Source organism: Epinephelus fuscoguttatus, linkage group LG16 (genome assembly GCF_011397635.1).
Source record: "Epinephelus fuscoguttatus linkage group LG16, E.fuscoguttatus.final_Chr_v1".
NCBI lineage: Eukaryota > Metazoa > Chordata > Actinopteri > Perciformes > Serranidae > Epinephelus > Epinephelus fuscoguttatus.
This window is the reverse complement of record NC_064767.1, coordinates 31,465,760-31,482,972: the sequence shown is the minus strand read 5'-3', so window position 1 is coordinate 31,482,972 and position 17,213 is coordinate 31,465,760. Positions and strand designations below refer to the sequence as shown.

The following is a 17,213-nucleotide window of genomic DNA, read 5'->3' as shown; positions in this document are numbered from 1 at the left end:
TGCCTGAAGCTTTTTCATATTATACAGTGCAGCTATAGCCTACTTGGTTGCAGTCATTAGCCTGGCTGTGATTACTGTGCAGTGTGGAGACGTCAACAAATGGAAGACCCAGAAATGCAGACCAGTCAATGCAGACTAGGCTTTTTCAGCCTTAAAGAGACAGGCACTGAAAAAGTGTTTCAGGTGTTTTAGCACAGACGGTATGAGGGAAATAAAGTATTTTTGACCATTAAAATATGAAAGCATTTTCTATTACAAGTATGAAACCTGAAAATGAGCATGATAGGTCCCCTTTAAGATGGACATTTTGCTAAGCTCTGATGAAAAGTTATCTATAAGATAAGGGGTATCTTTACACTTGGGAAATGCCTCCTGAGACTTCTCATTAACAAGAAACAGTTTCATTTCACTAACATTGCATTTTCAAGTGATTAGCACAATGAGAACATGATTAAGTAATCTATTCTGATAATAGGTTTCCCTCTCCACTGTTATCTCTCCACCTGCTGTGAACTGTTTGACAGGCCTAATATAAGGCAGTGATTTAGTGCAAAATTGCCAGAGAGAAAGCCCCAGGCAAAAATTGTCTCATGATACAGTCTTTGTACAGTCTTTGCCACATTATGTGCCACTTGTGTTGGGGGCAGCTATAGCCTTACAGCCCAGAGGAAGGTGCTTGTGCTGCAAAGATGGCTCGTTCAGATCCTCAGATCAGCTGAAGAAGTGCCAGGAAAATAAATGAGCTACACTTTCTTCAAAGCTCTTCCAGTAAAACATATAACACTTGAGCTGGTAGTTGTTACACTGAAGTTGCTCTGTTGCTAGTGGCAGGAGACTAGTTGTGCTGGGCAGATGCCAGTTATGAAAATGTCTGAATATGCAGCAAGAGGTTGGTGGAAAAGATCAGGTGTGCTCAGCAAAACCGTCCTTATAATTACAGTTTTGGAGAATGGGGGGGGGGGTCCTTCATATGAAAACTTCACAGCATGGTGTGTGTTTGCCCTTACCTACAGCAGACTAGAAGAGAAACACAAGAAATGCTGAGAAAGACAGAAAAAATAAAGAAGATTGCATAGCGAGACAAAACTTATCTGTCCTTGTTTCATTTTTAGAATGCTAGTGGAGTTGTACAGTGTGTTTCAAGAGGCTGATGAATTTGTAGAAGTTTTAATATGCACGCTACTTGTAAACTATAACACTTAAAAAACTAAATGAATCTAAAGACTGAAAGATAGAGACAGACAAAGTTGCAGTGGGTGCTTCAAACAGAGTTTTTAAGCAGAACAAAATGGCCTCTTTGTGACTGGAAGCTGTTAGCTACAGTTAGAAATCCAAGAGTCTTTACTTTCTTTTTTCTGAAAGACTGGTTACAGACAGGCAATCTCCACGTGCCTCCCTCCCTGTCTCCCCTCCATTGCTCTATCTCCCTGCTCCGTGCTGCAGTCCACAGGGGAATTGTATCTCATATGTGATAGAATCATCCTCCTCTTCTCCTTACATCTGGTTCACGCAGGGGATATTGCTCTGGAATGAGAAAATCATTGGTTAGTAGTAGGGTATGCCTGTGTGTGTTTGTGCATGTGTGTATGTGTGAAGTGAGGGGACATTATATGAAGATGCACTGTATGCATGATGTGACACAGTTTGCAGAGAAGTAATGAGGAAAAATGTGTCCCAATCTGCAGCATATACATGCCCCCCCCGCCCCCCCACGGTGCAGTTTACGTGCACAGACAGACAGCGCTGTCCTGAGACGTCTGCACCGCAGACACTCTGGAGTTATTCTATGTAATCCTAATTGTATGTGTTTTTCATTTACACAGAACAATCCAAAGCAATTACAAGGTAATTCTGCGCAGTCCACAGACAAAGAGCCATGAGTGGAATCCAGTGGCGGGACGAGGAGCGCTCCTTTCAGGCCCTAAAGCATCCATTATGGGATTACAATGATAACGTTCTGGGCTCCCTGCTCTCACCATGCTTGGATCCATCCACCTCTCCACAGCACAACTCCATCTTACAATACCTTATTCATTCACTTGGCAACAAACAATTTTCAATTGGACACAGTGCAGTGCTCTAATGTTATTTGATGGTTATTATTTTCATAAGGCTTTACTTGGTAAAGGAATGTCGTCCAGCCGTGTACACCGGCCAGGACCTTGTTAAGGCTCCGCGTATAGGATATCGCTCAGCACCTGATGCAAGGTTCTTGTTATCAACAAAAATGATGGGATAGGAGGAAAATATCTCTCTTCCACACTCACATACCATCGAAAATATTAATATTTCTCCGCAGAGATTTTCCCCCCATTGTTTTTATGAAGACGTGTCACAGAAGATGCATCTGTTTCTTTCTCCAGCGGCCTCAGCGTGATGGGTAGCAGATGTCTGCACCATACATTCCAGCAATGAGCCCATGTCCCTACGCTGATACAGGTCGGGTACTGCCTGCAAATGAGGGGGAACGGAGGAGCGCACGCAGTTTCCTGCCAGGATCAGGTGCTTCCTGTGTTGAGGTCAGGGCAGGCGTCTGCTGGACTCATCTAGTCACGTCCTTCTGTTTCTTTAAAACTGCTGGGGTGAGAGCCACAGCACAGACATAAAGTCCGGAGCTAACATGGTGTGTTATGCACTGCAGGACAAGCCTCTGCTTTCTATAGCAGTATTTATTGCATGATGACACAGCAGTGCAATTGCCCTTTATGGGCATCATGTCATTAAATTAAATTTCACATGCAGGCCCATTTCTTTTAGCCTGTGGTGTGTCTCTAATGATTTAATGATTTCAAAATAACATGAAATATAACTCAGTACAGTCTGTCGTAGGGGTCTTTGAAGTTTAGCCACATCACACCTTGTTTACAATCTGTTGCTTTGAGAAAGAAATAATGAAGTGACTATAGTAGCAGCATAGGGACACCAGTAAGGAGTATGTCTGCTCAAAATTCAAAAGTTAAACCTTTGTTGTGTGAGTAAACAAGGAATGAAAAGGAACCCATCAATCACTTATAGCTGCCTATCCATACCATTATTCATTTTTACAAAAAAAAAAAAAAAAGTATTGTCAGTGGACTTAAAAATCCCAACAATTGCCATAATAACTGTAATAGTAACAGGTGCAGAGAATTATGGAGCCTGGCATGGGTAGGGATGGGAATTGATAGGATTTTATTGATATCAGTGCCATTATCGATTCTGCTTATCGATCCGATTCTTTATCGATTCCCTTATCGATTCCTCCTGTGAATTAATGATATACCTCCTGTTGTTTGTGACCCAAGACATCTGCTTTCATAATGTTTTATTATGAACCTTAAAGCCATGGTCTAGTTTAGAAACATGATGAGAAAGATTTGAAAAAAAGCACAGCTGGCCAATCAAAGCTCCTGTTGTCTCCCTGTGGGTTGGACATTAAATTTTTAAGTGACATGCTGCACACACATAATGTTAAAACATTAAAGCGTGTAAATGTTAAAGCAGGAAATAAATGAAGATGAATATGATATGTATATAACTATAATGACTATATAATATGTATATGAATGTGAGATGGAGTATGATAGGCATACAGTTAAGTAAATCAAACAATGCAAAGTACATTTTTAAAAGTATTTAAACAAATTTTGTGATTCAGTTTTGAAATTCAAAGACAGAACAGAAATAAAATTATTGCCTGGCAAATTTAAAATCCTTGAGATTTGGGGTAAAAAATTAAGCTCTGTAATGATCACGGTCTTGTTTTGTAGCACATTTTTGATTGATTGCCGTCACTGCTACCTGCTGTAACAAACACATTACATATCCCGTGGCTACTTCACAATAAGAACTGTTTAATGTGAAGCAGCAGCAATAGGATGTTCCATTAGCATCAGCAGTAACTTAATACAGCTCTGATATAGTGTGAAGAGAGCAAACAGTAAACTGTGAGGCTGTTATCAATGAGATAAAAATGAGCTTGATTACATGCATGCAGTATGAAGGCAGTCTGAATCCATTAATATCATCAAAACGGGCTTTGATTTCATCAGACATTTAAATGGGATATATTATGCTTATTTTTAGGTCTGTATCTGTACTTTGGGTTTCTACGAGAACATGTTTACATGTTTAATGGTCAAACAATACTTAATTTTCCTCATACTGTCTGTGCTGGGACACTGTTCACCCTATGTCTGAAGTGCTCCATGTTAGTACCTGTTCCTCTAACTCCCCTCCACTTCTGTAAAAACATTTTTCAGGTCTTCTGTATCTTGGCATCTATACAGTCTGCACTGTCATTGCAGCCAGGTAATGATTGTAATAGAGTACAGCGGTACTTTCTGCTGTGAAAAATCACCAATAAAAGCTTTTAAACACATCCGGACATGTTCCAGCAGGATCATGATCTGAAATCAGGGAGAAATGAACAACATCAGCATCCAAGATTACATGTTTCCCTGATGTTAGCACATAGCTACATGTAGCAGTGTATTTGCAGCAGGGAATAATTGTAAAAAATCACCAATAAAAGCTTTTAAACACATCCTGACATGTTCCAGCAGGATCATGATCTGAAATCAGGAACATATGAACAACATCAGCATCCAAGATTACATGTTTCCCTGATGTTAGCACGTAGCTACATGTAGCAGTGTATTTGCAGCTGGAATAACTGTAAAAAATAACCAATTAAAGCTTCTAAAACAAAATCTTAACAACCTGACATTTTCCAGCAGGAATATGATTCAAAATTGAGGAGAAATTAACATCTGCAACCAAGATTACCAGTTTCCCTGACGTCAGCTCGGAGCTACATGTAGCAGTATAGGCTACGTAATGTAAACACTTGCAGTAGGGTGACCAGAGCAAATGACCATATAAAGAAATCCATCGCGAGCTGACTCGACAGTTTAAAAATCATTGGAAACAGAGTATTCATAATAGTTCTTGCTCACATGGATTACTTTTACATATGTTGACCTCATTATTTGGAACTTTGGCCACGATTAATATGAACAACCAACTCTGTAACGTTATATATATGACAATAAATAAGGAAAAGCATAATAGATCCCCTTAAAGGATTTAAAGAATTTGCTGTTTAATTAATACTGTAAAAGCACACTGGAGGCTCCATTGTGAAAGACTGGTACTGTTAATAAATTAGCTGTACGCTAACAAAGCCCTGTTAGTCAGGATGCATCAGTGTTTGTTCTGCAGACTGAGCCACACTGCTAATATACTCACACTCACACATACAGGCATACATATCATTATGCCTCTGTCCCGGTCTCCATCTCTCTTCCTCTCCTTCTGCTACACACACACACACACACACACAACCAGTAATTGCATTTTGCTCTGGCAGTGTCCAACGGGCGAAGGCAAGCAGCCACACTCTGATCCTTGGCTCAAAGCGTTGTTTCAACAGTATCAGCATCAGCCAAGTCAACAGTCAATGGCCCCCATGCTGTTTCTGCTGTGTGCCACCCGCGGGAGATAACAAAGCCTCAGCTACCGTCGCCGAAGACTATCATAGAGTCTTAGCACTCTAACAGGGTCAGCTCAAGTAATTACACAGAGATGTCATCATGGAAGGGCCAATATTAGTGACAGATTTTTAATGTTACTCTCGAAATCATGGCACTTTTGATTATGCACCTATGATTATGAATTACTTATGTAGAAAATTGAGGTCAAAGCTCTGCATGTGTTAATATCCGTGATTGCTTAGCGGGTTATGCATTACCATAAACATGCTTGCGACTCTTTTCTGCCCAAGGGAAATGTTAAGTTGTGGGCTGCAGATATTCAGCCACATCACCTGACATGGATCCTCCAGTATTCTTTTCTTTTTTCCAACCAATACACGGAGCAATAAAAGATTTTATGACCCCCTATATCGAATTGCCTGTCAGCAGAAACATCCACAATTGATTGGAATACAAGTGAAGGCAAAGTGCTTGCTTACGCTGCTCTTTGGAGCACGGCCAAGGAAATGTCTTGTATGAACAAACGCGCTCCGAAGGAATTCCCGAGCTGGCAAGGCACATGGCTTATCCTGGATAAAAAAAAAAAAGGTACATGGCCAGTACTATGCTCACTTAACCAGGCAACACTGATACATCTCCACAGGTTCATCATGATAAGAAACACTGCATTGTCTTGTATGTTATGTATCTGTGGTAAGATTAGATCAATCATCTCCAGAAGGATTTTCACAAAAAAATCAACCCCCCTTTCCATATTCTGGCACCGAGCTAAACACTCTCCCTTGCTTTCTAATCTCATTCTTATCGTAGCCGTATTCTCTGGCAAAAAGGCTTGAGGACTTAGCCAGCTGCTAGGTAAGTAATCCTATCACTGGTGTTGCGGCAGGCTTCCATTGTGAACATGTAAGGAGTCAAGGAGAGTCCAGCGGAGCGCTCAAGGCTGTTCTTCTTTATCAGTTGCTGTTCATCTCACACAGCAACAGCAACAACATGTGGGAACGTCGGGGGAGGAGTGTGACCTTGACAGAATGTGTTTGTGTGTGTATGTGTATGTGTATGTGTTGACGATATTTTGGGAGCTTGCACACGTAATTGTGTGTAGGTGCATGGGGTAGGGTTTGTGGTAATATGTGCAGGGTTGATATGAGTCTGATTTCAATCCATGCATGTAATTCTGCATTTGTAAATTTAAACATCTCTTGCAAGAGAGGCAAAATCCCACCGAACACGTATCCTTTCAAACCCTCCATTCTGCCTCTGTCTTCTTCTCCCAAGGATGGAAGAATGACCTCTATGAAAGACTCTCTGCCTTCCCTCCTCTGGAAGGGGGAAGGGAAGGTTTACAAGCTGACCTTCCTGTTTTATCCTCTCGTCGTCTTCCAGATGGACCTCTGGAGATGCCCCTCTTCCAGCTCATCCCCTCCCAGAGGCAGCTGGTTTTTCGTGGAGACCGCCTACCCCTGCAGTGCACCGCCTCCTACCTGGACCCCTCGGTGGAGTTGCGGTGGCGTCACAACGGCCACATTGTGACCACGCAGGAGGACCGGGGTGTCTACGTGGAGGAAACCCTGCTTCACGACTGCTGCCTGCTCACCAGGTACACGCATGGAGGAGAGAGGAGGGGGAGGCGAGGAGGGAGGAAGGATGGGGGAATGTGAACTGAGAGCTGATTAGCTGCTAACTGGCCTGTTGCACTGTCACACATACACACACTTCCAAGGATGTTTTTAAGACCGCTCATGCAGATAAAAATACACATGCAAATAATCTGCTGCATAAACAGACTCATCGTGTTACATAGAGAAACACGCACATGTGCACTTGCAAACAATGTACATCACAGATGTTCATTCATTCAGCCCACACATGTTCACGGGGGTCACTGCAAGTCACACACAGACACAGATGTAATGTATACACACACACAGACATCCCTGTCTCTATCCCTCACTCACCCATAGGAGCTGTGATTTACCTTTTGTTATTGGCGCCCTTGATAAGGATCTGAAAGGACAGGACAGAATTGGCTTGGCGGTGTGCCAACACCTCAGAGCAATCTGCGGCTTGTCTCTAGAGGTTGGCCATGCAGCCGCTCCCCCAGCGCCGGCGCTAGCTGATCACACGCTAAGGGGAACAGATGCTGAATCATAATTGCGGTGATAAAGTAGACTGGCAACGCTGGTTTCGCACATTTTTTGATAGAAGACATTGCCGCAAGCCTCCATCCTCTTCCTGTCTTTGTTTTCTTGGTGGTCTGCAGCGCGTACAGATGTGAGTGTGTGTGTCTGTGTGTGTGCGTTACAGTAAGTGCATTTGACGTAATGCTGTGGCAACAGGGCTCAGACGCAGGAGCACATTGCTGTTGATTAGTTTAACTGCTGCCTGCTCTGACTCGGCCTCTCTAACATAAATATTGATGGAGTGCTGACAGAAATATGTATCCCTGTGTCAACAGGGCCAGAACGCCTCTTGTTGTGTGGTTTATTTGGCAACAAGAATGCCAGCTACTTTTCCGCTCCATTTCTGGGAAGGTATACCATTCCCCTGACTGAAAACGCTACAAATATCAATATTTTTTCTTTTCATTATGTACCAGCTCAGTGTTTGACATTCTCAGTGATCCCTGTGGTGAAAGCACTGCCTTGAATAATTGGATTACAGTGTAGAGAGAGATCTTTTAGTGAGGTTTCAGTGTCTCAGCAGTGATGTTTCTTGGCATGGTCTATTTTTATTGAGGCATTCATCAATAAGGGTCAATGTAATACTGTGTCATTCACCACTTAGTGCCTACCATTATCAACAGTGGTGGAGACTGAGATACTGTACTTGAGTACAATTTTGAGGTACTTATATCACCTTTCTGCTACTTTACACTTAATTACCTCAGTGCGTTTCAAGGAGAAATGTTAGATTTTTTAACTGACTACATTTCATTTGACAGCTATATTCACTAGTTATTTTGCAGATTTAGATTTTACATGCAAAACCATCAGCTTAAAAAAGATAACACATGCAATGATGCATAGTTTCAATATCTAAAAGCAAACACTACCTAGCTCCATCTTTTGCTTCAACAACAGCTGCTTACAGAGCAAGCAACTTAAACTAAATTAATAATAACATAAGTAACATAAATTCATGTTACTAGCAGAGTTGGGTAGAGTACTTTGATTACTTTTTGCAGTAACGAGTAACCTAACACGTTAGCTTGCTGTTTGAGTAATCAAATACTTAAGTACATTTTCAAACAAGACATAAGTTACTTCCGTTACTTTTAGAACGCTGGTCTTTCAGCTCCGAAACAGCAACGGCTGTCGTTTGGTTCTAATAACGGAGATAACGTTAAACCTATCAGTCTGAAAGAAGCCACGGAGCTTGTGGCTCGCTACGTGGTCAGAGAAATGCTGCCGTTGTCTATGGTGGTGTCTGAATAGGTGGAGTAGGACTCGCTGACAGACATATTTCAGACTCAGGACTTGCATTATGCCTGGTACACGCTACACGTTGGTACTCACCAATTATCCCCGGTCGTCTTTCACGGCGTGTGTGATGTCATCAGGTTATTCTTGTCCTGTTTTATCACTTTCACTATTATTTGAATCACTGTGTCTGTTGATGTGCCAGCCGACATGTTGTTGTAATCACCTAAAAGCGTCAGCAGATGGCAGGAGCTACATTTGAAGCGCCACACGTAAACTGTCAAGCTACTGTATCTTCCACAGGAAGTTCTGACATGTTTCAGAATAAAAGTCTATTTAGAAAATGGAGGGATTCGCTAGCCGAGGTCATAAGGGACTTTTAATTTGAAACAAGTGTTGAGTTTGAAATGACGGTGCGATATGTTAACTTTACAAAGACGACGGAGCGGATAAAAAGTAAATATATAAACACACAGAGGGATTAATAAATAACGGACCGTCTATAATGTAGTTTGTTTCAAATGAAGCTGGGAGCCTCTGCAGTTGTGGTGAGTAAATGTTATTGTTGTTAATGTTATTACTTTATGTCCGACCGTGAGGATGTACCATTGTTTGCTAGCTTGATGCTAATGACAGTAACATCAGTGGGTTGACAAAGTGCCTCTGCTGTTTCACACCATCATTTCCCCCTTTTACTCTGTGTAGTAACATTCCTATAGGAAATATTAAAGATGCTGGGGTGTTGTTGTCATACAGTTGTCTACGGCAGCAGATCGTTGTGTGTTTCTACTGGTCAAAGTGACGGCTGTGATGGGAGAATTGGATCTCAGTGAAGGGCAAGTGGTCCATAACTTTAATTTTGGAGACAAAAAAATGTAGGCTTAGCGCCCTGTGGTTCATTGCCCAGTAGGAAATGTAGAATACTCAAAAGTACTTTAAAAGTGCTTGAGTTACTTTTCTCAGGGAGGAACATTGGAAGTACTTTTAAAGTAATTGAGTTACTTTACTCAGGGAGTAACGCAGTAAAGTAACTGGTTACTTTTTAAAAAAGTAACGCAGTAACGTACTTTGAATGCTTTTAAAGTAACCCTTACCCAACACTGGTTACTAGTAATGTAACACTGTAAAAGGTGCTTTGTTGAAAGTACCTCTGTACGTACTTGAAGCTGTGTGTGTGTGTAAGAAAGTCAAACCCAGTGGTTCCCAACTGGTCCATCCACAGGGACCAGATTTCTCCTTAGTCATTAATTCAAGGTCCACACAGTTTAATACATTTAGCTTCATACTTGTGTTTGGCCATGTTGTTGAGCTAGTTTGCTGTCTCTGTCAAGTAGCTGTGCGTTTGTCACTCACTCTACGGCAGAAAATGGCACTTCAAAATAAAAGCTCTGTGCTGCAAATTTACTGTACGCTAAAATAAAGTGTGTATTTTTACAAACGTTTGTGAGTCACGGTCCATACAGAATGGGCCCGTGACTTAGTTTTGGACTGCGATTTACCAGTTGGGAACCACTGGTCTAACCAAGAGATAACTATCAACTATCTTTTAGCTAATTGTTTTGGTTTTCTGACCCGTAGCTTACTGTTTTGATTCACTCCCACCGCTCTCATCAGGGTTGTTTCCGATCACAGCAGGTAGCTGTTTTACTGAAAAAGCTCTTATGAACCAACTGTACACTAGAGACGGCTTGGGCTGCATATATCCATCCAGACCCGACCAGAGCCCAAAAGAAGACTAGCCGAACCCGACCTGAGCCTGATACAGTTAAAGTACTGAGTATGTCCTTGTCACTGTACTGTTGTTTCAGTACTTGCCTGTATACTGGGACCATCCAAAGGCACTGTTTTATATCAGCTATAGGTAGACTTTAACTTACAGATCACACACGTTCTGCATTGTCATCAGCAATTATAAATAATAAAATTTTAGTCTTACAGTTTTGGGCCTATGTCAAGTCGTCTTAAACTGTTCTTCCAGTAACTGGTCTATTTACATAATCCAACTATTGTGGTTTATTTGGAATTATCATAGAGGAAGCGGATTGCATCCACTGTTGATGTCGTCAGTGCTATTCTCTTCTCTGTTCGATCAGTCTTTCAGAAACGGTAAAGTTCCATTCATTGCTGCCAGCAGGGATGGCTAGAACACCCTGAGTAAGAACTGAAATTCGGATCATGTTAGGTAATGACAAATTTTGTTTGACGTCCTCCATTGTTTGAGAGCTAATGTTAACTTACATTAATGTTTACTGGCTGAAATAGCTTATGTGTTGCCTTCAGATGTTGTCACATAAATAACAAACCTCAGCACTGAAAAAGAGGTAGCCCAACACAGACAGTAAGTCTGTCATTTTAGGCTGAACATGACCTAAAACAGAACACCAAAGTTGTCTGAATCTGAATCTGAATATTTGTCTGACCCGGCCAGACCTGTTGGGTCCCATTGGGTCCCATTGGGTCCCATTGGGCTTTGGTCGGGTATCCACGCTCTAATTTACACTATCTGCCCAGCGTTTGTGACTAGCTGATGAAAATGTGGAACATTTCGAAGCTTAAGAGCCAGGTATTTCCCTCAGGAGTAGGTGGAGACCAAAAACAGAGCTAATAGAATCTCAATATTGGACCTACATTCATCATGTTGACACAAGCACAATAGAGACAGAATGATAAAATTGCTCCATGTCAGACAGATGTTTCAATAAGCCACTGTTTGCTAACACATTTGCCTTATTAACTTTATAAGGTATGCGAATATTGTCTTGGTGTCTTATGTAAAAGTGCTTGAAAAATAAAAGTTTATGAAACATTTTAAATGCAGCACTTTTATCTGTAATGCAGTTTTTTCTTGCTGTGTCATAGGTACTATTGATAAAGGTGTGCAGTGTAGAATTTAAAGAAAGCTCTGACTCTGGTACCTTCAGTGTTAGTATCAAAAAAGAAACTGTGGCATGGACAGGGTTGGACTAAGAAAAAAATTCAGTCCTGGCATTTTCCCTTTGGGCCGGCCTCATTGCTACCTGCTTGCACTGAGCGTCTATGGTCAGAACTGCATCCAAAACAACGGTCTGTTGTTCATAGTAGCGGTCTGCTATTCAGTTACAGTCTGTAAAATTAATTTAAAACATGGATTTACAGGTGAAACCATGTGAGTGGTACAACATTGGCACTGGCAGCACTTCTGTAACTTGCTAGCTCCTTGAACTGTCACTACGTGAACAAGATGAGCACCAGCGGCATCACCTGCTGAGAGGTCGTTGTCTTCAGCAGCGGGCAGCGACCTTCTCCTCTTGCCCCTGGTCTGTAACCTTACTCCACTGGTTTCAGCGAGTGGCTGCTGCTCATGTGTCCTCATTACTCTTTCCTCCTCTTCATTTGGTGGCACCGGCAGGCTGTTGTTATTGTTATCACTGCTGCTAATGTTAGAAACACTTTGCAGCATTAGCCTCAAGTACTTTTTTCTTTTGTCTCTGACCTTTCCTGCTCCACCCTTCAGTTTTTAGCTCTTTAATCCATCTAATTTGTATTTACATTCCACACACTCAGCTCTTTCTGTCGTGATTTCATTAATTTCCCGCTCTGACATTACATGATGGACCGATCCACTTAATGGGTTTGGGGAAGGTGATGACAGCCAGTACAGCTGCAACTTCCTTACAGTATAGGTAGTACTGAAAATTTTGGGACCGTGTAACCCCTGATTAGATGGACTGTTCCATATGGCATGTGCCAGAATTGCCTGATGGCCAGTCTAAGCCTGGACATGGGATAAAATCAACACATAGGGTCCTATTTTTACGATCTAATGTCACAAAATCTGGACGCAAAGTAAGGCACAAGCATGTTGTGATTCTGCCTGTAGACACATCTTATTGTCTGAATAACCTGCCCGTTAAATAGCAGGGAAATACTCTACCATTCTGACTTTTATCAGTGGCACAGTCTCTCTCTGGTCCCTCAGAAAAAGCACCGCGGCAACAATGTTTCTGACCACACCTCATTTTAAGACCCACAATCCCAGGAGTGCACAGATGAGCACAAGTACATTACACAACATGGGCGCTGACCAAGAAAATGACAAGTGCTCAGTCTGAAACGAGCAATGACTGTTGCACTGCACTGTGCACTCAGAATTTTGACTCTACTTTTGTAGCTCACCTGCTCTCCTCTTGTATACACAAATAATGCAGTTTTCTCCCCCAAGTGGAACCCATTCGGGTCATGTTGCTCTTGGCACCTAAAATGTCTCCCTCATGTTGAAAACCTGCAAGGAGCAGACATCATTTCCATAACTGATGACTGTGTAACAGCTCGGTCCAACAAAAACAATCTGCTGTGCCTGGTCTGAACTTCACCCTTCGCCCTGAGCTCTATCTTAAATTGCAGTGTTGAGAGAGACGTGTGGGGAAAATAAAAAGTCGTGTGATTTCACTTGTCCAGCGCTCGTTAAGATGAAAAAAAAACCTAACTAATGTTTTGGCCTTTGACACGCCAGACGCTGTCAATGCTGGTTTAGCCACAGTGGACAATATATTAGTCATTACGGCCCGTGTTGATGTCGTTCACCTTGGATAAATGTCCTCTGAGTCAGTCAGCCTCGCCCTGCATGCCCCATCAGAGGGGAAAGACTGAACACACAGGATTTAGCATGTGGCTTAAAGCCCTTGTCTGGATTTGTCGCACAGTTTTGCAGCAACGCGAGCGGAGATGCCAAAGCCTCAGTGAAGTGACCTCTTTGAAGGTGAACCCAAAATGTTTTGCAGCTATTTTCTCAGCTAAATTCTGCTTATCCTGCTTTAGGCTGCATCAGGCAAACGGCCAGTGTAGACATTCAAAACATCACATGATCATTGCTTACTGAAACAGGCATGATGTTATGAAATGTCATCTCTGTTTGTTTGTATCTTTTGTGTTGTATTATATTATTGTATCTTTCAGCTCCCTCCCACTTTCACACTGTGCCGTGTCATTATAGCCTCTTATTCACTGGCGCAGGTGGGCCGATAAGCTGATCCGTTTACATTGCTCACAGTGAGCAACAGCAAAAAACCAGGCCCCATGAGACCTGGTGGTGCTGCGATGTGGGCCAGACTCCTGCTGAGTAATGGTGTCAAGCCAAACTCCCAGTATTAGCTATGCTAGCGGCAGCAGTGGGACCAGCCTGTGATTCATGTTTCATTAATCAAACATTTTAGAGCCCTGTAGCTAGCTACGGCAGACACTTTGGATGTATCTTACTTAATCCTCTCCATTTTTAATCAGGCTAATCTTGCACAAAATGAAGAACCTGGTTCGGAAATATTACTGAAGGCAAAGGAAAATGTCTGCCTCTGCTTCTTCCCTGGTGTCTGCTGGTGTTCTCTCTCATGCTCTTCCTGTTGTTTGTTGTTTTTATGTAGAACTCTCTGCTTTTGCTTACAAACATAAACTTTGATTTCTTCAAATACCCCTTGCATCTCTTTCTCTTTTTATTGCGTTTTACTGTGGGTTCTTTAATTTTTTTGACTCTGTTGCACATTTTGCAGCTTTGTCTAATTTTCTGTCTTGACTTTGGTATGTTTATAAGCTGTTCTGCAAAATCAGCTGCTAGGGAGACCAAATTTGGTTATGTCTACATACATAATTTCAATTCCTTGGTTCATCACTTTACTACATCCCGGTTTCATTCAATAAATAAAAATTAAAGCTGTTATTTACATGAAAAGTGAAATGTAAATGATGAACAGTCTACATAATATACTGTGGAGACTTATAGATGGAGTCTTTAAGACAAGGAGATAATTTGATATGGATGCTGCTCCGACGGGGATATTATCTTCATTATATTAGAGTAAATTATGCCACTATGTGTGTATGTATGTGTGCATAATAAAGATGCACATGTGCACCTGAATGTACATGTATTACTCTTGGCATCAAAATATTCAAGAAAACAGTCGAGGTGTTTCAAAATTGCTCGTTTCTAATACACTGTCCTCACAAGCTGCGATAAAACACAAATTCACCAGCGAGCGAGCTTGCATGAAAATGTCCCAGCTTTGGAACATTTGTTGGGTAGAGGGGACAGATTGAAAGTTTACAGTCCCGTAAGCAACATTATGTAAACAAATTGTTAAATATCAGCATGCAAGCATAAATGTTCCTAATGAGTCCTTGGGGAGCTGCTCCACAATGGTGCAGTGTTACTGTGGATGTAGGTCAGTGCTTTGTGTATGGCTTAGTGTGCCCCTGCCCTACTGCTTTTCACATACCGGAGCCATTTCTTCATATGTTTATTATGTGAGGATGACCTTTTTTTCTGCAAACTGGACTGGCTGTTGGATGGTTTCCTCGGCTCCCCTTGTTTTGTCTGGGTGCAGCAGTTCAGCGGGGACGTTGGTGATCAGGCTGCAGCAGAATTTGCCTTCAGCAGTGAAGTTTTTTGTTGGTGAGGCAGGCGGCGGGAGACAGGGAGGGAGTAGCAGAGGGAGAGGAGAGGTGGGCGTTTGGGTGTGTATGTGTGTTGGGGTGGGGGTGGGGGGGTATTTCCCTGTGTATTTCCCAGCATTCAGACAGTTGGCCCATGTTCAGCGATGATGTAACTGTCCCCTCTGCAGACTATTCATGGTTAGCGAGGACAAGTGCAGCAGCTCCGTCATACACGCCTGCATGCATATAATCACACAGTCGCAAGCACACATGCTAACACCCAACCCCACCACCTCCTCTTCCATCATCCTTATCATTGTCAACAACATCCACAAAAATGTAAATTAATCTGTTTGTTATATGCACTGTACAAGGACACCTACAGTCATAATTTATGTGAACAGTAACCCAGTGTTTCTGAATACATTTAATTGAACATTGGTAATCATTCAAAAACCTTTCTACACACCTGGAGACATTTGGTGACTTATAAAATGGCCACATTCATTTTTGCTGTTGGGGGTAGGGGCTTAACTATTTAGTGTGGGGTTGTTAAGGTTGCAGTAAATACATGATAAACAAAGCTACGTACATGTGAATTTTAAGTATCATCCCTACTACAGGCAGCACTGTGATTGCATGTTCTCCAGGGGTCAGTGTGGGTTTCCTCCAGGTACTCCGGCTTCCTCCCACAATCCAAAGACATGCAGGGTAGGTTAAATGGTAACTCTAAATTGCCCATAGGTGTGAGTGTGAATGGTTCTGTCTCTATGTGTCAGCCCTGTGATAGACTGGCGACCTGTCCAGGGTGTACCCTGCCTCTCGCCTAATGTCAGCTGGGACAGGCTCCAGCCCCCCTGCGACACTTAACAGGATAAGAGGTTATGGAAAATGAATAAAGGAATATCCTTACTACAGTACAAAAAGACAATAATGCACACTTACAAATGCAGATAGAAGGCAGACAAATGCAACAATAGGTAACAGTTAACTTTAGAAAAGTCTGATAGAAAAATTATAGAGAGAATACACAGACTGTGTAAAATAATGAATATAGCCACCATGACATATTGTTTTGTGGACTCCTGTTTTGAAGCCTCGAGTTTGGCATTACTTGCAATTTTGGAGCCAAAAGTAACCATATTTGGACCAGAAGAGAGGAGATAACCCAGACACTAGATGCTAACGTATTTAACGCTGCTCATTTAAAGCTATGGTTAACAGTCATAATATTGATGCTAATGCTACTAGCGAAAAACTGGCGTAAAACCATTAAAACAAAATGTACTTACTGGAAATACTGAATACCCGACTCCTTAGAGGGTCTTTTAGTTCAACTGAATGCCGAACAAGACTTTTAGGTGACCAAAACATTGCAGTTAAAGCAGCTGTGCGGAACTTTTCGTTTTTGTTGATTATAGCGCCCCTTTGGTCGAAGTGGTATGACACCCACAGCCTGGTGTCGTAAAATTCCAACTGCAGCCGGCTAGTACCGCATGCATTTGTTTTGGAGAACGAGAGGATTAACTAACGTCAGGTCAGTCCAAGTAATTAGTGGAAACAGCAAAATTACTCAGTAAATTCTCCTGTCGTGTTTCTGTTCTGATCTAATCTAATCTGTTGTGTATTTTGAGCTACTAAGGCTACCGTAGTAGTGTGAGCCTCAAGTTATTCTGGGTAATGTAGTAACCATTGTTGTGCTACTAGAAACAATGAGAAGCAGCCGTGTACGTTAGGTGTAAGGAGGAATAAACAGTTAACAAGTCATCTGCTGAGTCCGCATTATTATGTGAAAAGAATACTCCAACGATTTGGGAGTTATGCCCTTGCTCTATCATTTTCATATTGAGACAACAAGATGGATATCTTGGCGCTTGTAGGCGGTCAGTACATCTTGCGTGGAGGGATACACCGG

General features: G+C 42.0%; 1 protein-coding gene across 2 annotated transcripts in view; it reads left to right on the top strand.

Moving 5' to 3' along the window:
• The window catches only part of LOC125903568 (adhesion G protein-coupled receptor A3), a 243,330-nt gene that overhangs the window by 56,990 nt on the left and 169,127 nt on the right, over positions 1 to 17,213 (top strand). For both annotated transcript variants that reach the window (XM_049600560.1, XM_049600559.1), the window contains exon 7: positions 6,858 to 7,071. In XM_049600560.1, coding sequence (XP_049456517.1) covers positions 6,858 to 7,071 — 214 coding nt within the window. The remainder of the gene's footprint in view (positions 1 to 6,857; positions 7,072 to 17,213) is intronic.